General features: G+C 38.7%; 2 protein-coding genes across 4 annotated transcripts; both read left to right on the top strand.

Annotated features, from left to right (window-relative positions):
* Positions 1 to 966: 966 nt before the first annotated feature.
* On the top strand, positions 967 to 3,769 carry LOC311440994 (CARD- and ANK-domain containing inflammasome adapter protein-like; the record flags this gene model as incomplete). Its single annotated transcript, XM_084528602.1, has 1 exon — positions 967 to 3,769. One exon carries the CDS (start codon positions 967 to 969, stop codon positions 3,226 to 3,228), a length of 2,262 nt encoding a protein of 753 aa, XP_084384728.1. The 3' UTR covers positions 3,229 to 3,769.
* Positions 3,770 to 5,057: 1,288 nt separating this feature from the next.
* On the top strand, positions 5,058 to 22,609 carry MYSM1 (Myb like, SWIRM and MPN domains 1). Of its 3 annotated transcripts, none has more exons than XM_084527030.1 (20): positions 5,058 to 5,168; positions 6,156 to 6,231; positions 6,410 to 6,480; positions 7,563 to 7,640; positions 7,772 to 7,798; positions 8,353 to 8,431; positions 9,114 to 9,212; positions 10,063 to 10,826; positions 11,761 to 11,891; positions 12,722 to 12,825; positions 13,801 to 13,878; positions 14,895 to 14,983; positions 15,264 to 15,318; positions 15,404 to 15,454; positions 16,133 to 16,207; positions 16,594 to 16,782; positions 17,101 to 17,233; positions 18,481 to 18,586; positions 18,706 to 18,763; positions 19,303 to 22,609. In XM_084527030.1, exons 1-20 carry the CDS (start codon positions 5,098 to 5,100, stop codon positions 19,465 to 19,467), a joined length of 2,499 nt encoding a protein of 832 aa, XP_084383156.1. In that variant the 5' UTR covers positions 5,058 to 5,097; the 3' UTR covers positions 19,468 to 22,609. The 3 variants fall into 3 exon arrangements, with proteins under 3 accessions (XP_084383156.1, XP_084383155.1, XP_084383154.1); XM_084527029.1 differs by having other exon boundaries at positions 13,762 to 13,878; positions 18,709 to 18,763; XM_084527028.1 differs by having other exon boundaries at positions 13,762 to 13,878.
* The last annotated feature ends 1,497 nt before the right edge of the window (positions 22,610 to 24,106 follow it).

Here is a 24,106-nt window from a genome sequence, read left to right as displayed (position 1 = left end):
TTCCAGCTCTTACAGAACCCTGTCATCTTAATTTCTCTCTCAATTGTTTTCTGAATATGCAGATGATTATTAGTGTATTTACTTCTCTCCGTGAGGGATTTAAACACCAATAAGTTAAATTAATTACAGCTAGATTCAAAGGTCCTACACCATACTGGAGACTATACATATTCACAGATTTGAAGCCTTACTTAATTATACTTTAAACGTTGTGTCCTGAATCACACACCTTGATCCACCTCACGTAAAAGAGTTATGTTCCAGGCAGGCTTTAAGAATGACAAGCTAAATAACCTTACAGTCAAACACACCTCACAGACTGAAGTTGTAACTCATATTAGAAAGGCTGCAACGCTTTTTATAGCCAGCTGCCTTAGACAGCTTATTTTTATCTCGATCTTCATGTTTTCATTTCATTACATTATAGGGCTTTCACCTACCTAGCTGGCAACGTGTACTCTTTCATTTAAGACTGTACAAAGTATGCAATCATAGCAACTGTAACTACGCTGCTGATTTTCTTTTGTCATGTCTAAAAGACTGGCCATTTCAGCACCTACAAAAAACAGCTTGGCCCAAAGGAACTTGATAAACCCAAACCTTCTATTAAAATACCAGCTTCACAGAAGCGTTTTTTTCCTCCCTTATTTTATATTAAAAAGTCTGGAAGAAGTCTCCCGAGTGGATTATCCTTATAAACCTCCGATTTTTGTTTTGTTACTAAATGTCACTTGTTGCTAAGGAAGAGCAGAGAAGATCAAAGGACTTTAACAAAACTGGAAAGCTAAAGGTGAGAGCGTTTTGTTTCTTTCTCATTCTTTCAAGATTTATCACTGAACTACAACAATTGCTGGTCATAGTTCTATAAAAAAGACTGCATGCAGAGATGTGATCCCACTTTGCTACTTCGTCCTTAACTCCAAACGTCGAACAACAGCTCAGTTCTCTTTGCTTATCAATGTGAGCATGCATTCAACCAGCCTGTTCACAAATCCATACGCAATCGAAGTCCTACAAATTAAAAGAGAGGAGCTAATAGAAGGCATAAATGACCCAGACCACCTGCTGAACTGGCTGATAGACAATGGCATTTTTTCCCCAGAAAAAAAGATGGTCATGAGTTTCTACAGGACACGAACTGAAAAGAACTCCCGAGTTTTAGACATCCTGATTTCTCAAGGTGAACGAGCCTGCAGGCTCTTTTTTTATCCTTGTTTAAAGCAGGTGGAGCCAAAACTTTATAACGAGATGAGAAAATATGTCAGCGAAGTTAATGACAGCATCAGAGATGCAAGAAGACAACTGGTAGGATACTTACTCGAAAAAGACAAGGTTTGGTTTGAAAATAGGAGTGAAAGGCACAAGGAAAAAAAAGAGACTCCTAGAAGAAAAAAGCAAGATTGGGCTATTAAGACCAGAAAAAAAGGAACCCACCTTTCAAGAGCAGCAAAACCTAGAAAAGATCGTTCTGATAGAGGCATCTTTGGTGCAGTTGCTAAGGGCTGTCTTTCAGAGATAGAGAAAACACTGAAAGATAATGACATTAACGCACTGAACTCCTCGAGAGAAACCCTTCTGCATGTCGCAGCCGCTAACGGACACCTAGCAGTAATGGAATATTTGATCAGCAGAGGCGCTAAGCCAGACGTGAAGGACAAGAAAGGAAGAACACCACTGCACAGGGCTGCCGAGAAGGGCCACGGTGATGCAGTGAAAGTGCTTCTGCGGTGCGGCGCTTCCATGTACAGCTTGGATAAAGAAGGCAGGATGCCACTTCATGTGGCCGCGCAGAACAGCCATGGTCACGTCCTGACGGTGCTCCTGAGGGAAGAGGCAAGAAGCTACAGGAACCAGCACAACTTTTTGCACAGAGCAGCTCTTAAAGATGAGAGCAGTCTGGTGGAAAGGCTTTTAAAGAGCGGTGCCTCCGTTGATGGAAAGGATGGAAGAGGACAGACCGCTCTCAGTTATGCTCTTTCTCGGGGGTTTGAAAACACTGCAAAAGTGCTGCTAGAAGCTGGTGCCAGAGTTGACTCCAGCATGGCTGAAAGAGCCTTCAACAGCAACCACCCATCCATCTTCAAAGTGCTGCTGGAATATTCTAAAGATCTGCCATCCGACCTGATGGAGTCAGCTCTTTTTAAAGCTGTACAGAAAAATCTGCACAGCGTTGTAGCGGCTTTAGCTGACCGAGGTACAGATGTGAACGCCTACAACGAAATGCAGTACACTCCTTTACTCCTGGCGTGCGAAACAGGCAAGGCTGAGTCTGCAGAAGTTCTTATCGAAAAGGGAGCAAGTTTGGGAATAAAGACTCCTGCTTCAGACTCAGCTTTGCACTTGGCAGTTCAGGCTGGGGCTGCCCCCATCACAAAGCTGCTCCTGCGCAAAGGGGTGGAAGTTAACCTTACGAATCAGGCGGATGAAACCCCGCTCCACATCGCTGCACTGCACGATAAAGCAGCGTTAGTTAGCCTGCTAGTCAACGCCGGGGCCAAAGTTAATGCTGTCACTAAGGAGCTGCTGACTCCTCTGCACGTTGCAAGTCAGAGAGGTAACACTGACGTTGCCCAACAGCTGTTGCAGCACAAAGCCAGTGTTAATGCTAAGGACAGGCAGTCAAAATCACCTTTACATCACGCTTCTGAAAAAGGAGACGAAACAATGGTGGAGATGCTTCTGGATGCTAACGCTGACCCCAACGCACAAGACAAAGAGAAAAGGACCCCCCTGCACGTTGCAGCTGAGGGAGGACATCTCGACGTCGTCAGAGTACTGTTGGCTACAAAAGGAAGACTTGGGGTTAAGGACATGCATGGATGTACTCCTTTGCACTACGCGGCCATCAAAGGAAACACAGAGATTGTAAAACTTCTTCTGACATCAGGGAAAAATAAGAATATTGATGATAGAAACATTTGGAGAAAGACCGCGCTGCATATTGCAGCGGAATATGGACACGGTGACTTGATAAATTTGTTACTGAGTTACGGGGCAGCCATCAATGCTTTAGACAACAGTAAGGACACTCCTTTGCATTGTGCCTGCAAGGCCGGTCATTTAAATGCTGTAATTTCCCTCATCAGCTGGTCACAAGGAGAAAAAGCAAACCTACTGGCTGCTAACAGTCTCAAAAAGACCCCGCTGCAAGTAGCAGAACCTAGCAGAACAGAAAATCAGGCCCAAATTGTCGCACTTTTGAAAAAGAAAATGTTAATAACAAGATGAATATGTAAAGCACACATTTTAAAATGTAAATGCAGAGTTATTCTTTAAAATAATTTGGGTAGTGCTGTTGCCCAGTATGACTCAAAATTATGTTAGGACAGGCAGAATTAAGTCAGTAATCAAAGGAGGCCACGGAAAAAGCCAAAAGCTGTATCTTAGTGTTGGTCAAGTTCAGGTTTACTACAGTTGCTTCTTCATGCTAACAAATCCTGTCACAAGGCTTGATATAATCCAACCAGGAGAGTGGTGGGGCCTCAAAGCTTTGCTACGAGAGTGTTGCTGTCTTCGGGGCACTACTGGGCTCTGCACCAACGTTCAATATGGGCCTGGACCGTCTTTGGATGTGTGTTATACCCTATCTTGTGACTTTAACATAACCTAGGATTATAAAAAATCAATTTCTGTCTTTCATTACAGCATTTGGTTTGTTTTTGTCTCTTTTTAAGCAGAGAGAATGAAATCAACCTACCACATTTTCTGTTTATCAATTTCACTTTGATTCCACCACAAAGATGTTCAGAATAAAAAGGCTGCAACAGAATTTACTGGATCAAGGCAAAGTATTTGTACTGCCATCTCTTGGAACAGAAACATGTTCTCAAGCGTTCTGTGGTCATTTCCTTCCCAGTGACAATGGGCCTTTCACGCTTCCCTTCACTACGTGAACAGAAGCGCCAGCACATGAAGGGCCAAATGCTTCTTGCAAAACGGAACAGGTTTAAAAGCATGTGGGGATAAAACTGAGGATTTTATGGCCATGTTACAATGCTTTAAGGAGAACAACGCCCTTCTACTGTCATCTCCCAGATGAGAGACCTCAGTGCTCTCCATCTGAAAGGAAGGTGTGGGGAGCTGGGGTCGGCCTTTTCTTGCAGGTAACTAGTGATAGGACCAGAGGGAATGGCCTCAAGTTGTACCTGGGAGGTTCAGGTTGGAAATTCGGAGACATTTCTCCTCACAAAGAGCAGTCAGACATTGGGACGGGTTGCCCAGGGAGGTGGTGGTGCCACCATTTTGAACACCCTGGGGGTGTTCAAGAAAAATTGGATGTGGTGCCTGGGGACATGGTTTGGTGGTGACATTGGTGGTGGGGGATGGTTTAACTGGATGATCTTGGAGGCCTTTTCCAACCCTAATGACTCTAGGCTTCTAGGATTGTGCTAACAGACGTGACCACACGGCTGGAGGCGAAATGCACCTCAGCACCACAACGTGGTCCCTCAGCCAGCGCGTAGCCCTTTGGGGCCGGGCAGCCTTCCCTCACGCAGGGACCTGCCCGGCCATCACCTCAGCCCCACAGGCTTCCAGCCCCACTCACCCTGTGGGCATAGAAATGTTTTTGCAGAGTTACACCGTTTAGAGGAAAGTAATATGGTATTGAGATATGCTTACAGTGATAAGAAAGCTTAGCAGGCGACCTTGTAAAATGCAGACAGCCAGACTCCTTGGAACAATTAGGTGAAAATCACGGTGTTAAGTCAGGTAAGTGAAGAAATATTACCACTTCAAGCAGTAAAAACGTCAAAAGAAATTTGAAATTTAACAGGCCAGCAACTGAAGGCCATCTGTGAAACATCAGATGGATTGTGAACCTGGATAACCCACTCAATGGGGGAACGGGAGGGTCCTCTCATCGAGAAGTACATAAACTGTATTTTGGAGCTAGCAGGCGTGCTCGCGAATAAATTACTACTTCACTGAGAGCCTCACCTGAGCCTAAATTATCGGCTCCACCGCCACCTCCCCGTCTCCTCCCCGCTTCTCCTCAGGGAGCGCCCTCACCCCGGCAGCCGCGCGTGCGCCGCCGCCATGCTGCCCGCGGCCCCCCCTCAGCCGCCCTGCGCCTCGCGAGAGCCCGCGGCCGCCGTGATGGCGGCGGAGGAGCCCGAGGTGGACGTCGAGGGGGACCCGGCGGCCGCGCCCGGCGAGGGGGAGCCGGGGTGAGCGAGGCGCTGCCCCCGGGGGAAGGGCTCCGGGGGGATAGAGCCCGGGGAAGGGGGCGTTCGGCCACCCCCGTTGTCGGCTGGGTTCGGGGGGGGTCGTGGGGTTTTGGGGTCCCCTGAGGGGTGTTCGTGGTGGTGGTGTGGGGATGTGAGGGGTCGGGGGTGAGGGTGTAGGGATCCTGTGCTGTTCGGGCTTCTCTGGGGGGGTTTTGATAGCAAGTGATTATATAAATTGCCGGGTGGTTTTAAGGTAGGAGGCTGTCCGTCAGTGGTGGTCTTCTCAAAGTAAAAACCATTTATTTACAGGAAAATCATCACCTGGGTGAGGTCTGTAAGAGCACTAGCCACCCTATATGCTCAGGTTCTGTTAAACCTTATGTGCTATGAGCACGCCTCTAGAGGAAAACATTTTCGTTATAAGGAGGTGTTGTTACCTTATGAGGGAAAAGATGGAGAAATGTCAAGTGGAGATACCACAAATCAACGGCGCTATTAAAAAACATAGTTCCCTAATTGCCCATGAAAGCCTGGCATCGTTCATTTCTGCAATGTGCAAGGTCCCTCCTGCCTGCAGTGTTTCTGCATGAGATTTTTTACTACTTGGGGTTCCAGTGGTATCTCAGATACTTTAGAGGTGAGATGTTGCTACTGAGAGCATTAATAAAGATGCTGAGGGGGGGTTAGGCCGTGTGTGATCATGGAATCATGGAATTATTGAGGCTGAAAAGACCTCTAAGATCATCTGGTGCAACCTTTAACCTAGCACTGCCCCTTATCCCTTGGATCTCATGGAGTATTATGAAAGAGTGACATTACACAATGGTCTGCCATGGATGGCTTTTAGTTTTAGTATCTCGTTCTGCCATCTTCTGTTAATGATTTTGTTACTTAACTGTACGTTTATTTTAATTCTGACAGCATTCGTTTTGTTTGAACATATTTGCATTGGTTCTGAACACTGGATTTTATTTATTTTTTTTTCAGAGAACATGAAAGTACAGCTTCAAGCTTGCTGCAGGACCACTATCTTGATTCATCTTGGAGAGCTGATAACAATCTTGTAAGTAATTCTAAAACGAACAGTACTTATAGCAAGGTTATCACAGCTTCTATTTTCTCTATTCTCTTACATGCTACATGTTCTTGTACGTGCTCTTTTAAAATCTATATTGATTCTTGGTACTCAAATAACAGTGTGACAGAATTCAAAGATTAAGTAATACTTGTATTATTTGCAGCCGTGGACATTGGATAGCAGCATTAGCGAAGAAAACAGGGCCGTCATTGAGAAAATGTTGCTGGAGGAAGAGTATCCTTTTCCTGATGTGCCTTTATGATTTATTTATTTTTTTTTTTCTGTGGACAGAAAACTTCTTGTTTCCAAAGGAAATGGACAAATTCACATTTCCTTGTGAATGCGACTGAAACACTGTCACCTTGTAGGCAGTAGGCGGATTACAGGATTCAGAGAGGATCCCTTAATTAAATGATACAGCTACCCCTAGCTTGCACTGATGCTGCAAAGTCTTTGGCTTCTTCACAGTCTATTGACAATACGTAAAAATAGTCACAGTTACATAGTTTACTGGTTAGAAACTTAATGTTCTTGGGTAGTCACATGGGAAGGAGGAAGAGACAGCTGGAAAGACGTTAAGGTAGGGGCAGGGATGACTTAAACTACAGAATTTGTAGGCCTTATGTAGGTAGCACAGGTTCTTCTGACTTGATCTTCACTTGGACTGTTCACTGTCTGTTTTGTTTTGTTTTTTGTTTTTTTTTTGGTCTGGCTACGTGTATGCTTTGACAGGAACCAAGATGAAATGAGTAGAAGGAACAGCTTCTTTATTTTTTTTTTAATTATTTATTTATGTATTTATTTATTTAAGTTTTGGCTGAAATATTCTTATCGTTAGTAGTGTTCCTGGCCTAAGTTGACCTCAGCATTCAAGGGTGGTGAAGGTAGTACTACTTGTGGACCAATTTATATTCATGTTCTTTTTGTGATTGAGTAATACTCAGTAATAAAAGAAACAAGAAAATAAAGCAACAGAATCAATTATTAAGGATTAATTTGAAAACAGATAAGGTATCAGTACAAAGAGAAGTACTCAGTATGGTTTCTACATCAAAAAAGAAAAATTCTGTTGTGGAAGCAGGATACCTAGTTTGCTCAAAGTAAAGCGAGCATGTGGATTCAGAAATCAAATACCCCTTCCTTCTTTGTTACTAGTGGGAGTATGTGAAATAGTGTGTATTTCAGTTTTGAAAACTGTATGTGTGGTATTTCTACAACAGAATGATTATGAACCAGTGTAATTTATACAGTTCTTAGAATTCTCACGTGTACTGCTATTTTTTATACTTTGAAAGCTTTCTTAATAACAATTTCAGATATTATTTATCTAATAAATCACTTTCTGAGAAAATATGGCTCAATCAAAAGGAAGCAGAGAAAAGATCTATGAAAAGGTAAGCTGTGTTCTAGAAAAAAACCTCAGACGATAAGGAACTAAAAGTCCTTCTACGATAAGGTTACTTGCAGAGATATGCAATAGCATCACAATTACTAATTTTAATTTCATTCTGTTTTGTATTTGCAGTCCACATAAGAAAACTGGAAAAGTCATGTACGTACACTTTAATAAGAACATTATTTTTTATTTTATAAAATTTTTATACATTTTATTGATTTTATAAACACTTTAAATGAGTCGCATTTTTCAGTGTAGCTTCTGATTTGTTAAGATATAGTACCTAAAAAGTACTTCCACAAGATTAAATTATCTGCACAAAATTATTTAAGGGATCTTTCAGCACACAGAAATGTTGTGTGTAGTAAGAGGCCTGTAGTAAAATACATATATACATATGTATGTGTTTTGTAGCACAGTGGTCCTTATATTTAAAAAAAAAAGTGTTGATTCAAGTGGGCTTTCTTGCCTGAACTTCTCTGTTTACTTGTTCTATGTACTTCTGCATTGTTAGTTACTGACAAATGTGTTGGTTTGAATCTTCCTTTGTGTTAGAGAAATTGAGAAATTCAGCCGCATTCATGCTTAAAACAATACCCCGAGCTTTACAGGAGATGAGCATTAGTCCTCTTGTCAGAAGTTGTCTTCAGTTACTGGGATTTGAGAATGTTTTTAAGAAACCACTAACTTCGGTTTCCTTTTTGTTCTAGGGTGCGATCACCTACAAAATCAACTAGCTACTCAGTAAAGTGGACATCAGAAGAAAAAGAACTGTTTGAACAAGGACTGGTATGTTTGTATGTATTATATGTAATATTTTGTTTAGATATCATTAATTTACCATCATTAGCAAAATAGTGATAAGTAAGCTTGTTATATTTATCTGCTTCTGCTTTTTCACTTCTAATTTGCTAAAAATAATTGCCACCTACTAAGGGTGTAATGATAAATCAGATTTACACTGAGTTGCCAAAAATGGTTCTGTCTGTTTACCAGATTTTGTTTGTGTGATTACAATATGAGATCACAAAGTATCTCAAACATTTAGCTTTATAGCAATATGATTATACAATTTATAGTTAATTGCTTGCTACATTCTGTGGTTAAAGCAAGTCAGTTAATGAAGTGAAATCTGTTAGCTAGTATTGCAAGATCTTTAGAGATGGTATGCTTATACAGTGTTGAATGTAGTAGGGTTTGATTCAGCAAGTACAAATTTATTTCAGCAGGATTCCTCGAGTTAACAAGCAACATAATTTATAGCATGTCTGCGCTGAGTGAAGAACAGCAATAATTCTTACTGCTAGATGTGCTTTTTTTCCTTGGTAGAATATGACTAGTGAGATTCTTGGGTTTAGTTGTACTATTTGTGTGTTTGTAATGAATGATCGAGTTTTTAAATCCTTCTTGGACATTAACATTCCAGACATTGCACTTTGAGGCTGGCTAACTTCAGTGTGCTCTGTACTAGGTCAAGTTTGGCCGCCGGTGGACAAAAATTGCCAAGCTGATTGGAAGTCGCACTGTTCTACAAGTAAAGAGCTATGCTAGGCAGTACTTTAAGAACAAGGTAAGCAGTATCTCGAGTATGCTGTTGTATGTGTAGTTTGGTTTTCATCTGTCTTTTTCAGGATACTGCTGTCAAAGTACCTAGTCTATTTATTTTCGTATTCAGAAAAGTAGAAATGCTATTTGCAGTTTTAAACATGAAATTAGACAACTTCAAATTCCTAGAAAGACTCCAATATTTTTATTGCTGGTATAACTAAACAATGTGTAGTATAACTGTAAGTTCTTATGCTGTTGATTTTTAGTCTGAAAATACTCATTTTCCACACTATAGCTTTACTATGTGAACTACAATGAACCACGCGTTCGTTGTAGTTTTAGCTTTAGTTGCATTTGAAATATTAGGGGCTTTTTGTAATTACTTCTACTAGAAGGAATTTAAAACTACTACTATTACTAGAAGGAATTACTGCTGTCTGGTTTTGAACTAAAGTAAATGGTGGTAGAGTTTGGCTAGTATACCTATAATGCTGTGTAAAAGTTGACTGGAATAGATTAAAATGTGTTTTAAAAGTTAGAAAGTAACTAAAAACTAGTAACTAGAAAGTTAGAAAATAACTAAAAGTTAGAAAGTAAAATTTCAATGAGGAAGAAACACCTCAATGATTTTCTTGATTTTTCTGAGATGATGTTATACGTAATACTGACTCAGCTTGTTTACCTGCTGGCAGTGCTGATTGTGGCTACCTGTTTCAGTCATAAATCTTTGTCAGCCTATCAAACATCTCTTTTCAGAACATCTGTCTGCTGTTCAAGTAAAATAGTTCTGACTCTTTGGGAGGCAGAGGGGATTGTTTTTTGTTTGTTTGTTTGTTTTTTTCCCTCCTAAAAGTTTTTTGTACTTTCCTAAGGCAAAAAATGATGAATCTGAAAGAGAAGAGCAAAATCAGTATGGTAGCAGTCTTCCTTCTGAAGATGGGATAAGGGTAGAAGCATGGTCATCTGGAAACTTGAGAGGCCGTGCAGACCCTAATCTGAATGCAGTGAAAATTGAAAAGCTGTCAGATGATGAAGAAGTAGATATAACCGATGACACGGATGAATTATTTTCTCCTACGTTCCAGCAAGATGCTGGAAAACCTGAATTATCTGTGAGTTCAAGAAGTCCAGTTGAAGAAACGAAAGGAATAGAACACGTTTTTCCATCTGTTGGACACAGTTCTGCTATTTCTTTATCTAAAGAAGATTCTCAGCATACCAAACAAGACACAGCGGATGTGTTACTATTTCGAGGTGTCGCAGCAACATGTTCTCAGCACAGGAACGGTGATAAATCTGTGAATTTAGATTACCAGCAATGCAATAATTTTATTGAGAAAGCTGAGCAAGGCAGAACAGAAACATCTCATGGGTCTAGACAAGTTGCTGATCAAGAGCTTAATGAGGAGCAGAGAGACCTGGCTGATAATGGATTGCTTTTTCATTCTCCCTGCCAAGCGGATGAAGATCATCAAGAGGAAGCAGAGGAGCTTAAGCCACCTGATCAAGAAGTGGAGATTGATAGAAGCATTATCCTGGAAGAAGAAAAACAAGCTATTCCTGAATTTTTTGAAGGGCGTCAGGCTAAAACACCAGAGCGTTACTTGAAAATTAGGAATTATATTTTGGATCAATGGTAAGATGCGTTAATTTTGCTTTCTGAAATAAAGGATTCAAGTCATAGAATCATACAATAGTTTGGTCTGAAAGGTACATTAAAGATCATCTAATTGCAACCAGTTGCAATATCACTCGTGTCCTCCTTTGTTGGCTTTGTTGGCTAAAGCAGTCCTTAATACCAATAGCTTACTTCTGAAAAGAATACAAGTATTTATGTGGTAGCGTTCCAAAGATTACCAGCCCTGATTATTAACGCTTCTTCTAACTCTTCCATTTTTTTGTAGCATTCTGGAAGCTAGGCAATGGAAATACTTCGAAGAACTAGCGAAAGCAGCGTCCTATACCAGAACAAAATGCTTCTGTTTTGGTCATGCTTATTTTCCTTTCAATTTTTTGTCATCCAGTATATATGCTTTCTTATATGATTTTAATGTTTCTTCAAAATATCTGTTTAAACTCATTCCATAATGGTGTGTAGTACTGCCATCATAGAAGGGCAGCTAGAAGAAAGTCTGCACTACAGAAAATATTATTGAACAAAAAAACCTTCAAATTAAGCATCAATTTGGAGTATTGCTCGTACATTTGAATATTTTATGTTCCATCAGCAAAGAATCAGTTTAAGGAACCTTAATGATCTGTGGTAGCAGGCTGAACATAGCTTGTTACAGTTTTGGTTTACATGCTTGTTGGATGGTTAGCTTGCTTTTTAGTAGAAAGAATTACCAAGTCTAACTGGGTTCTCATTGAGTGGCCTTAGTATATTAACAGCTTATTCTAATTGAAGTTTGTTTTGTGAAACTTGTATTTTTGCTGCAATTGCTCTGCATGGTGTGTACATCAGGGAAAAAAACATTTTGGTGTCTTATCTTAACCTCAGAGAAGTCACACGAGTCATCCTCTTCAGTGGTTTGTTTTGTGATTTGATGATGTGTTCTACTTTATTTTAGGGAGAGATGTAAACCCAAATACCTGAATAAGACCTCAGTGCGTCCAGGCCTTAAGAACTGTGGTGATGTTAACTGTATTGGACGGATCCACACGTACTTGGAATTAATAGGAGCAATTAACTTCGGCTGTGGTAAAAAATATTTTTATTGGAATTTGATTCATAGCTTAAATTCTGATCAGTGCTTCTTGAGAGCATTTATTGTTGGCTGTCAGCTTTTCTATTAAAATGAATGTTTTAATGGAAAGGGTGAATGTGAAGGTTGGTAAATACATCTTCAAAAGTCCAAGTTGACTTCAGTGAAGCACAGATGACTGCACTTAAGCAGAACCAAGTGTCCATGTGGATAATCTTTTAACTTCTTTGCTCCCTGTACTTTAAATGTCTTAAATAGTAGTTGTTTTATTTCGGTTCTGTAGCAGAGAGTGTTAGTACCTCATTTAGTGTGAAGTCCTGAGACATACTGTATCTGAAATTCTGCCTTCCTTCCCCCAAAGATAGCATTAGAGTTGCTGTTTCTTTTCCCTGCTTTCCCATATTGAAGCATTTCCTAAATAAAACAAGGTTTTTTGCCCTCAAACACTTCTTCTTTAACAAAAATCAAACACTGAAGTCAATTGACACATTAAGAGTATGTACATGCCTAAAAGTTTCTGTCATTAATGCTCAGTTTGAGAGGCTCTGTATTGGGTTAATTTTGGTTCAAAGCTGGAGGACATCTAGGAAGAGGAATTTCCTAAGATAAATTTTGTCTAACATAGAAGTTACTAGAAATTAATCAACAATAAGGAAGGAGATTTTCTGTCTTAAAAATGCTGTGGTAGCGAGAGAAGACTACAATCAGTCAGTAACATGACCACCAGGAGATGTCATTTCAGTGTGTTGGGTTCTTCTTTATGGCATTTGCTTATCACTTCATGCTTTCCTGAAGTACAGCGTGTATCTGTTTATCTGTTCTGCAGAACAGGCTGTCTATAACAGGCCCCAACCAGCTGATAAAACACGGTCCAAAGAAGGCAAAGACACAGTGGAAGCATATCAGCTGGCGCAGCGTTTGCAGTCCATGGTACGCTTTTGAGGGTAGGGGAGAAGAAGGTGGGGGGGGTGAACACCTAACATGTAAGTTTTTTCATTTTGTATTTTCAAGGCAGGGCATCTCAGGAAACTTCTTTTGTTCAATTTGCTGTTTCATTAGGATGCCCTTCAATGCAAGTGTTAGTCTTAAGTAAGTCCTAAGTTAGTCTGAAGTCTTTCTTTCTGACAGGCACCTGTCCTAATTACTCTCCTGTTGTACAAAGATAAGTACCTGAAGAGAAGTCAAAGATTATGTTTCAGTCTTTTCCATGTAGCCCCAGCCACTTTTCTCCATCTCTCTATGATTTATTAGTCTAAATCAGCCAGAAAACAGTGGAGTGTATTGGTAGCATGTGATTAAGTTGCTTGTGTTTTAACCGTTAAGTATACTGTGTATATGATATTACTTCCTCTGTGTGTAAGGCTCTCAGTTAAGCACAGTAGTAACTCATTCATAATTACACGAGTTACAAATGCTTGCCAGATTTAATTTTCATATTTGCATTTAATGTAGCATTTTTAAGTACTTCACACCAGAGTAAATCAGTTGATGAGACGAAAACTAAATCAATCCCACTTAAAAAAAAATAAATATGAAGAACAGTAGCATACACTAGATGTAAACGTACTGGTTTATAGCTTTGTGTTGTCTGTTGTAATTTGCAGTTGGATAATAATGTGCTGTTGCTGCCAAGGTTGTTGATTTTTCTGTGGAGCATCATCCAGGTGTTTTTCTTTACAGCCTTAAAAACTGAAAACTTCACTGGTGATACTTCATGGCAGATTGCAAGCTACTTAATTCTGGAGAACTCCGGGGTGTTTTTTCTCTTGTGGAAATATGTCATAGTGTTAGTAAAACTCATGCAGCAGTAACCTTTTAGATTATGCTCTTATGATTGATTAAATGAAGCAAATGCATTTTTTTCAGAAGTTTGATCTTTCACTCACGTTGATTTGCTTGCTGCAGCGTACAAGAAGACGGCGAGTGCGAGACCCTTGGGGAAACTGGTGTGATGCTAAGGATTTGGAAGGACAGACGTTTGAGGTAACCCCTTTTTTAAATTCTATTTACAGAAGTAATTCTTGGTAATGGCTAGCAGGTGGTGTTGCATCAAATATTGCACAACCATTTTCCTCTTATAGGTGTTTAAATTACTGGTTCTGCAATGGCAAAGCTAAAAATAATGTAACAGTTGTTACATTTGCTGATAAATACAACTGTGCTTGGGTGTTTACAAAGGTATTCATGTTGTGAGTCTGTATGGACCTACACGATTTCATGTCTGTAAAGCTTTTTGCCTTGTTTTGTAGGAGACTTCATGACCCTTTATTTTAAGTTATAGAAAAATCGGTTTTGATTCATGTTAAATAAAACCTTTGCATGGTGGTTGATAGCATAAGTCGATGCTAAGTTTAAAATATTAAGTCATCAAGAATCAGAAAAACCTGAAATGAATTTCTGTGGTGATTCCTTTTTCTTGTAACTTAAAATAAATGAGTCTTCTTTCATTACAAAGTTCAGTTTTATTTGATTCAAAATTACCACGAGTCTGGCAGGAAAATACTGGTTTACCTTTTCCTTAAAAAAAAAAAAAAAAAAGAAAATTACCTGATTCTTGGTTTTTTTATATTCTAGATACTTGAAAGCTAAATGAGATGACTTTCTACTATTATTTAAAAAAAAAAAAAAAAAATCACATACTACAGTGTCATAGTTTACCTTTCTTCATAGTTTTGCTTTCTGCAAAATACGGCTCTGGGTTGAAAGAAAAATCTGAAAACATTTATCATGACACCTTTTCAGGGATTAACTTTTCTCAAAGAGAAAATGTAAGAAATGTAAGAATTCTCTCTTCAGTTTTGTAGACTAGGTCTCTAATTATTACTTTCACGCTGTTTGATTCTGCTGTGGCTATTGCCTTCTACCTTGAGTAGTCCTGTAACACAACAATTGGTAGCATATCAAGAGGACATTGATAGCAAGAATTCATTTTGGCCTTGTCTTAGAACCACTACTGAAAGAACACGTAAGACATCAACAGATTAATTTTATTTTTTTAGCATCTATCTGCTGAAGAATTAGCAAGAAGAAGAGAAGAAGAAAAACTTAAACCTGCAAAATCTTCTAAAGGTTCAAGACAAATAAAAAGGTATTTAAAGTACATCATGTTCAAAAGTAGGTCCAGAAATAAAACAACTGGCTTGCATGGCGTCAGGCTGGAACAAATAACATGTATGCATGTCAAAATTTTAGTACTAAAATTCACAAGTGTGGGTGGTGAGGTTTCTATACTTGGTGGAAGTCCTCCTAATATGGGATGAACAAATCCAGTGACGAAGACATTCTTCCTACACTAAAGAGACAGTGGGAAACTAGGAAAGTTTCCTGACTGTCCTACATCTTTAGAGAAATTTTCTTTCATTTTATAGTTCCTTTGATCCCTTTCAGCTGATACCATGCTGTTTATTCACTGAAGAAAAACAGGTACGTATCTATGAGTGAATAGCTGAGAATGCTTTGTTTACTTGTATTATTTTTCTCATGCTCATTATCGTGTTTATCATTTCAGGAACCTTTTCAGGTGAAAGTGTCTTCAGAAGCGCTTTTAATAATGGATTTGGTGAGGATAAAGTTTTATCTTTCAGAAAGCTATGATGCATATGTGTGTGGTTTTAAGTTTTGTTTTATTTTTAATGGGCAATATAACCTAAATACGGTGTTGCAAAATCTTAACTTCTTTCCATTCAGACCTAGAGGTGACAGTCCAGTATTAAAGCCCTAAAAGATTAATGCATTTTCTGTATTGTGCTCAGTTTTTCTAGAAGGCAAATGGCTGTGCACTGATAAGAGTGTTAGGACTTTAATCATAACTTACTAAAAACTCCTCTCTAAAACAGTTTACCATTTTAAAAGCTTCTCGGTTTGTTTTCTGCCACTCTGGGTGTTTACAGAACAACGTGTCTTTTAATATCAATGCGTTGCACCAAAGTTTTGTGCAGTTGTTCAGTACATCACAGCATTGTTCAGGCTTTGTTTGAAGCTAGCTCACTTTATATATGGAAGAGTAATAAAGATGCACAATATCCATGTGTATAATAAACAAATGTAACCTTTCCTGCTTATTTCAAATTGAAACACTGGCTATTTTATAGTCTTTATTAGTCATAAGTTTTCTTTCTAAATGTCATTGAGAAATTATTTAATTGCAAATGTGAAAGCCAATGAATGCATTCTATCATGTGCAAATCAAAGCTAGGAGAAATTATACAACTTTAATAATTGTTTGATATCATTTTAGCACTCTCATGTGTCTATGGCAGAAGTAATAGGGTTACTAGGTGGAAGATACTCTGAAGCTGATAAAATTGTAGAAGTAAGTGTTTATCTTTTTTCCATTTCCTTTATGACATTAAAACTGTTTTGATAATATATTTATTAATTTCACAGAAACATAGAATCATAGAGTGGTTTGGTTTGGGAGGGACCTTAAAGGTTATCTAATGCCAATCCCCCTGCCGTGGGCAGGGACACCTTCCACTAGACTAGGTTGCTCAGAGCCTAAGGGCAACTACTTCAAGCATATTAAAGTTACCCTTCATTACTTTAATCTTCAAATGTTATTTATGCTTCTGTTCAAACGTTGGCTTGTCAGCTCTTTCATGAGGAAGATCTGGTACCGACTCCTAAAATTCTTTAAGTGAATTTTATTTAACTGATTCAGATTTCTTGCATTTATCCATCTGGAGACTCTTTCAACAGGTTTGTGCAGCGGAGCCGTGTAATAGTCTCAGCACAGGACTGCAGTGCGAGATGGATCCAGTATCACAAACACAAGCCTCAGAAACACTTGCTGTCAGAGGATACAGTGTTATAGGGTGGTACCATTCCCACCCAGCGTTTGACCCCAACCCTTCTATACGAGATATTGACACTCAAGCTAAATATCAGGTACTTACTGGTCTGTACATTAATAAATAAATAAATAACCAAAAAAGCCAACAAACCTAAAGCCCCTCTGGTATTTGCAATGTTAACGCACATTGCTGCACTTATGCATATTGAAACTGTGTTCACAAATTGGTTTGTAGCTCTGCAGAGCATGCGAACGTACAGGTGGTTTAAATGAAGTTGAACAAGTGTTGAACACGTGAACAAGTTTGCCAGATTTTTCAGTGTTTTCTGACTTGTCTATTCTATTTTTTTAAATTTCAGAATGCTGTTGTGAAAAAGACTTTCTTATCTGTGTGGTTTGTTCGTTTGTTCTAGAGTTATTTCTCCAGGGGTGGTGCCATGTTCATTGGAATGATTATAAGTCCTTATAACCGAAATAATCCTCTTCCATACTCTCAAATGACTTGTCTAGTAATTAGCGATGAGATCAGTTCTGATGGCTCCTACCGTAAGTACTGGTTTACCCATTGTTTTAATTTTTCTTTTTCTTTTGGATGCTAAGGGGAAAATGTTGCGTATCCTTCAACTGGGGCTTGAGAAATGGGTGTATGTTTGGTGCTAAGGGAGGAATTCTACTGTACAAAACCAGAACTTTCACCTAAAGAGTAATCTTACAATCCCTTGCTGTTGGGACAAAATTTACAGCTATAAATAGATTGTATTTCCTGTGTACTAACATCACAGTATTACCCACAGTCTGGTAAGGAAATAGAGGTTGGGGCAAGGGTCACTATTATTTATGTATTGTATCCATATGATTAGCTGAGAAACTGTTTCACGTGTATTGCAAAGTCTTGTAAAGCAGGAAAGTTTCTAATCCTTTGATAAACGACACAGAAGAATTATAGCAAAGACTCAGCTGCTATAGTGGCAAAGAACTTTTACTCCACTAATTTAATGTACAGAAGGTTAAAAAGTCAAACTTGCCAGCTGTCCACGGAAAAGAAGGTATGAAAGACAAATTGTCAAGCAGATCCTAGAAATGGTGTGCTGGCATGAATCCCAACCTAAGATACAAGGTATAAATTGTTGCTTAAAAGTATCATTGGCATTTCATGAAAACAGAATGTCTTTCTTGAATAGTTAAGAACGCATAAGATGTATGGAATTTCAAGTGTTGATCAGATACTCGTTCCCTGACATTAATCCCTGGGTAATTCCCAGGATAACAGTTTATGGCTGTATTCTCTGCCTCCTCTCTGTCCTCCCTTCCCCTGTTTTAAGTCCTGATTTTTGTATCCAAGCATGAAGGATTTCAGTATTTTTGGCAAGACAGTAGAAGAGGCCATGTGACCTGAAATTCCTCCTGTTTTTTTTCCTCTGGAAGTAAGCAGAACAGACAATGGAGACTTGCTTCATAGCTGTAGGGGAAGTGAAGTGGTGGCCACATCTGTGCAATAATTCTTACACTACCAAAACTAAAAGCAGTACTAAATTATATATTAAAAAAAAAAAAAAAGATTAATATTGCCATTTTTCTGTTACACTGTGGATTTCTGTGTGCTTTGTGGCATGAGGAATTGCAGAGGATAAGGAGGAAAGCAGGCTTGTTGCCTACTCCTACCAAAATTAAATTCACAATGAAAAATGTCATGCTTCTACTTCAGCCTCCTTAAGCAAGTCATGGGTCTTATAAATAGCACATGTTATCTATAGGAACATAAAGAGTGAATATTCATGTTCAATTGATTACAGGCCTGCCATACAAGTTTGAAGTACAGCAGATGTCAGAGGAACCTCAATGGGAATTAATATTTGAAAAAACAAGATGGATAATTGAAAAATACAAATTCTGTCACAGGTATACATCTGTTTATATTATAGCCAGTTTAGAATTTCTGTATATTTATTAGTGGTGTTTCAATGGAGACATAAGTCTGCTTTCTACCCTTCTACTACTTCCTTTTCCTCTTTCAACAGCAGTGTCCCCATGGATAAAATTTTTCATAGAGATTCTGACCTGACTTGTTTGCAGAAAGTAAGTTTTTGCTTCTTTGAATTTTCAGTTGTAATGTTTTGTAATTTTAAATACTGTTTAAAATACAAATCTCTTTTGTATCATGAGATGTCACAATCTTAAAAATCAGAGATGTAGACTAATAGCTGTAAATTGGTTTTAAAGAACTTAATTTACAAAATAATACACGCCTTGCACAAAAGACACTATTTTAATCTTTTTTTGTCACAGCCAGTTACTGAGCACTGATCACAAAGTAAGATCTCTAAGTATTGTCCCTCTTTGTACAATTGGTTGTAACTCATTGCTGCTATGACTGGGTATGCATCTTTTCCAATTGTGTAAGGGGAGAAAAAAAGAGAAGCCAAAAGGCCCAGGCTAGAAGAATCTGGAATTTGTTCCTGTGTGGCTTTCTTTTTTCTAAAACTTTTGTTGTTCAGTTAAATGCTTTCTGTAGTGAGAAGGGGAAAAAACAATACCTATTAAATATTCATCAGCTAGAAGGAAACAAAAATCCAGGAATAATAACAATTTTTAAATTTCATTTTTCTTTTGCGCAGCTTTTGGAGTGCATGAGGAGGACTTTAGACAAGGTAACAAACTGCTTCATTGCTGAAGAGTTCTTGACTCAAATAGAAAACTTATTCCTCTCCACATACAAGAGTGAAAAAAAGAGTAATGCTGAAGAAAATAAGAATGAATGTTCAAATGAATCGCCAATGTGACAGCTTAAACAAAACGGAACTGGACTTTTTTTTCTTACTTCCCGTTTTCTTTTCCTCCTGACCCCAATTATGTCAACTTTCAAAATTATTACCATTTTAATAGTAACAGTCAAAGAATCCTGCATTATTTTATTGTTATGGCTCAAAGATACCTTGAAAAACTGAGTGTGATCTGACTACATGAAGAACGTTCAGCAGTTTGCAAAAACCAAGTTATCACAGGGTTAGTTAATTACCACAGTCTGCCATTTGGGAAGAAGGAGTTGAGTACTCTGATTCAGTCTTCATGGAGAGTGCATCCTGTCTTATCTCAGTTTTGGAATTTTCTTTAATTTTATTTTAATCTGCAGGTACACATTTGATGCTCAGTGAATTTGTTCCTTAATGCTCTAGAGTTTCTAAGTTTGAATGAATTCACAGAAGAGAAGGTGACCACTTCACTGAAATGAAAAATTGTTAGCTCACTCGTTTTAAATTTTCCTGGTATCTGAAGGTTTCTTCAGTTTTGCTTTACTTTATCTAATCTGCTGTCATCCCCCCAGTGATCCCTGTTGTCAAGTAGCTTTTTGGAATATTCTTTGCTGCCTTGCATCCATGTTTGCTGGGGAAAGGCTGGCAAGTTTTTTGACTTCTCATTACTACTAATTGTGCTTGTTTCCAGTGGAAATGGTGACTCCTGTTTATTACAGGTTACGGTCTTTCTGATCTTCCATTCTACAGGAAGATACCTTGTTCTGTTAGATCACTATGATTTGTCCACTTCTAATTGCCACTGTTTCCTGTGGAAACGAGCTCTTCATTGATGGCAAGCTTAATGCAACAAACAGAAAAGTATTTGTCTTTTTGAAGGAGGGAAAAAAATAAACTAAGAACAACAAAACAAATCCCTACAACTTTTCAGTTTAGTTCTCTGTAATGTGCAGGTCAACAAGAAAACACACTGGTTCTATCAGTTCTTCAGTTATGATTTCATATAAGTGTAAATTCAGATAAATTAGTCATAAACAGATGGATCTTCATTTGAGAATTTTTCTTGATTGTAACTTGCATGAGCTCCATGAGCTATATCACTGAATCTTCACAGAAAAATGTGCTTTACTTTTTGTTCTCTAAATCTCTAAGATGAAATGTGAACTGTATACAGTTACTACTATTTACAGAGACTTATCTTGGACAAAGTTTCTCAAGTATGTCTGAAATATATTTGAAAACGTGAAGCAAGCAAGAACTTGAGTTTATACCTAGAGGGTATAAATTTGAGCTTATCCTAGAGGGGATGAAAATGGACTTGATTCTTATTTGAAAAATACAGACATAAGTATATGCTTCAATATATATAAGTAGAATTTTAAGATTTTATATGTTTAAATCTTTAACTTCATCTTTTCATTTGTATAAAGATAAATAGAGTTTGAACAGCTTTAAAATTGTAGAGTTGCATCCTAATGAGGGAACTCCTTTGCAGAAGTTGAAATTATTTTTTTAATCATGCCTCACATTAGTCTCCTGGTTCTAAATGGAACTGCAGAACATGATCATATTAAAATATGAGCAATTGATGATGATCTCAATGCAGATTCAAGAGATATGGTCTTAAAAATATTGGTGAATGTTCTACTTTCTCTTCTCTGTCATATCTCCTTGTGCACAGTTTCAGGTTCCACTTCTGTGTATAATTTACAATCCATCTATTTAAGGCATGTTGGCTCTGTCTGTATATTCTAAAGCATCATCTTTGAGACTTTCTAATGAAAAATACTGCATGGCTTTCTGTATTTCTCATTTAGACTGCACTCTTGTTGACAAAGCATTCTGTCCCTACTTAGTTTTGGAGCGTTCTACAGTATTAAGGTGTTCTGTTGCAGCTTTGCATAGGGTACTGTAGAAAAATCACAGGGTCTGTATGTACTAAAAGCTGTAATTAGTTCCAATTTGTAGAAAGAGAAAGTTAAACCTCGTGTAACAGCAATATGAAGTAGGTAATGTTCTTTGTCCGTATGTGGTATATTTCCAACCAGTTCAGGATGTTACCAGTGTTTGGTTAATGCTGACATCCGATGTGCCAGCTGCTTTTCTGTTTCCTAATTAAAATGAGTTAAAGCAATGCAGTTGTATTAATTGGAGTTAAGTCATGAAAAGTCAGAAAAGTTAAGTAAAACATACTTCTGAAGCAGTTAGCCTCTTTGAGAAGAGGATGTTGTGTATCAAATGCTCAATACTGCAGGAAGACCCCAAATTTCCCAAGAGTGATTCTTGTACCTAAGGTTATTCATTGACAACATCGCAAGGTGGAAGTGGGGTGGAGGGGGAGAAAGTAAACTGCTTGTATCACCGTAATCCCAAATTACCACACAATGTTGTATGTGAATTGAAAATACCATATCTGTTGTGCTACCTACTAATTTTGTGGGCAGGAGACCTGGTAAGAAAATAACTAATCCGCTTTTGATTTTTGACTGTGTGACTAATAATGTGGGTTTGGAAGTCGCATGCTTCTGAGGAGATAAAAATCTATAATACTAATGCTGTCAGTTCTGCTACAAGTTCTGCTATATGTAAGGCATTAAATCTTTTTCTTGGAAAAATCACTTTTAACCAGCTATTCTTTTTATGCTAGCTTTCCTTTAGTATAAATATTGTGGGCACTTATGTTTTTTTTTTGTTTGTTTTCTTTTATATAAGACCACTTGTTATTCCTAGCCAAGCCCTCAAGAGGGGGGAAATGGTTGAATAACAACTGCAATGATGAAATTTAAACTGGAAGAATCAACAGGGGTGTGTGTGTATATATAAATATATATATATAGTGTGTGTATATCTGTGTCTGTATATCTTGGGATATATATTTATTCTAAGATTTAGCTTCTGGCAAACATCACTTACGGGCATTTGTTGGCCAAGTCAAGTTTTGCTATTATTGGCAGTGCCTTTTCACAGGTATTTATGCCTTGTGTTCATGAAGAGGACAGGAGGCTTGCCCATTATTTCTTGTTCAAGTAACTTTCCAAGAAGTGGTTGGTTGAACGCAGAGAAAATTAACATTGCCAATAATATTTTTACCCTTTTGCTCACTTCTTTGCTATTCCTCACTGGTGGTATACAAAGGTTTACTAATAAAGGCTCTATGTTCAGTACCTCAAAAGACGTGTTCCAGATTTGTGATAGCTTCTTGCCTCTTGAACATAAGATCTGGTATTTCTTCATTCCAAGTCAGTACCAACAAAAAGTGATCGTTTAAATTTAATACCACTAGAGGGAGCTTGGTCACAGCTGATAGAAAGCAGTAAAAGTAGAGAACAGAATAAACATGGTTGTGGTCTTGAAGTGAGAGCTAAAACTATTCTTACTAATATATAAAAACTTCTAGCTCATGATTAATATTTATTCTAGGCAGTAGCTTTGTATCTTACTGCTTTCATTGGTTCTTACAAACCCTCTGCTTTGGTCTTCTTCAGAAAATCATCCCATGATGGTTTGAGGCAATGTCGTGGTTTAACCCGGCTGGCAGCTAAACACCACGCAGCCGTTCGCTCACCCTCCCCCCTCCCTCTCTGGGACGGGGGAGAGAAATGGAAAGTGAAGCCCGTGAGTTGAGATAAAGACAGTTTAATAAGACAGGAAAATAATAATAACAAAATAATAATAACAATAATAACAATAATGTTACAATGGTGATAATAGGAAAATAATAATAATATGTACAAACAAGTGATGCACAATGCAATTGCTCACCACCCGCTGACCGATGCCCAGCCTAACCCCGAGCAGTCCGGCCCCCTCCCCCCGGCTAGCCACCCCTATATATTGTTTAGCATGACGTCAGATGGTATGGAATACCCCTTTGGCTAGTTTGGGTCACCTGTCCTGGGTCTGTCCCCTCCCAGCTCTTACTGCACCCCCAGCCTGCCTGTTGGCAGGACAGAGCAAAAGTCTGAGGTGTCCTTGGCTTGGTATAAGCACTGCTCTGCAACAATTAAAACATCGGGGTGTTGTCAGCACTCTTCTCATCCTAAGCCAAAACACAGCATTCCACCAGCTACTAGGAAGAAAATTAATTCTGTTTTAACTGAAACCAGGACAGGCAAGGATGCTGAGATGGTAATCAGTGTCTTGCAAACTGTTTTCAGATAAGGTGATCCTTCAGGCAGAATTGTGAACTAATATGATATGGCTTGGGGGTTGCAGTCACGTCTTCAGGTCTGGGTAATGAATATAGTGGTATGAATGATCACTGGAATTGCCACAGTTGCCACAAGTTAATTGTAAAGGTGGTCATGAAAATATCTTTTAAACCACCACATTCATTACCCAAGTTTGATTCAAGTAAGTCGGTTCCAGCTCTCTGCTAGGAGTTCCTGGGCTATCGGGTTGTATGGGCAGAGGCACCAAGGAAGTGGGAAAAAGCTGCAGGGAGGCATTACTGCACACCACACAACATGCCACATCTGATGTGTCCCTGGCGAGTGCTGGGGGAAGGCAACTTGCTGTGCTGCTGCTGTGACACCCACCAGAGAAGCGAGGGTACGTGCAGGGTGACTTTGTGTGGCCCCGGAGAGCCAGCGCATGGCAAGTAGCTGGTTGTTCACATCCCACTGAACACTGTAATCATATTTGATACTGAACAAAGTATTTAATGGCC

The sequence above is a fragment of the Aythya ferina genome (assembly GCF_964211825.1).
Source record: "Aythya ferina genome assembly, chromosome: 8".
NCBI lineage: Eukaryota > Metazoa > Chordata > Aves > Anseriformes > Anatidae > Aythya > Aythya ferina.
This window is presented reverse-complemented; position numbering and strand designations above follow the sequence as displayed.

What these genes read in the sequence shown, in the direction of transcription:
- MYSM1 (XM_084527028.1), top strand. Translation starts at nt 5,098, where the DNA reads ATGGCGGCGGAGGAGCCCGAGGTGGACGTCGAGGGGGACCCGGCGGCC. An exon ending in GGTTCAAGACAAATAAAAAG is followed by an intron (nt 14,984 to 15,263) that starts GTATTTAAAGTA and finishes TTCATTTTATAG; the next exon opens with TTCCTTTGATCCCTTTCAGC. An exon ending in ACCTGACTTGTTTGCAGAAA is followed by an intron (nt 18,764 to 19,302) that starts GTAAGTTTTTGC and finishes TCTTTTGCGCAG; the next exon opens with CTTTTGGAGTGCATGAGGAG.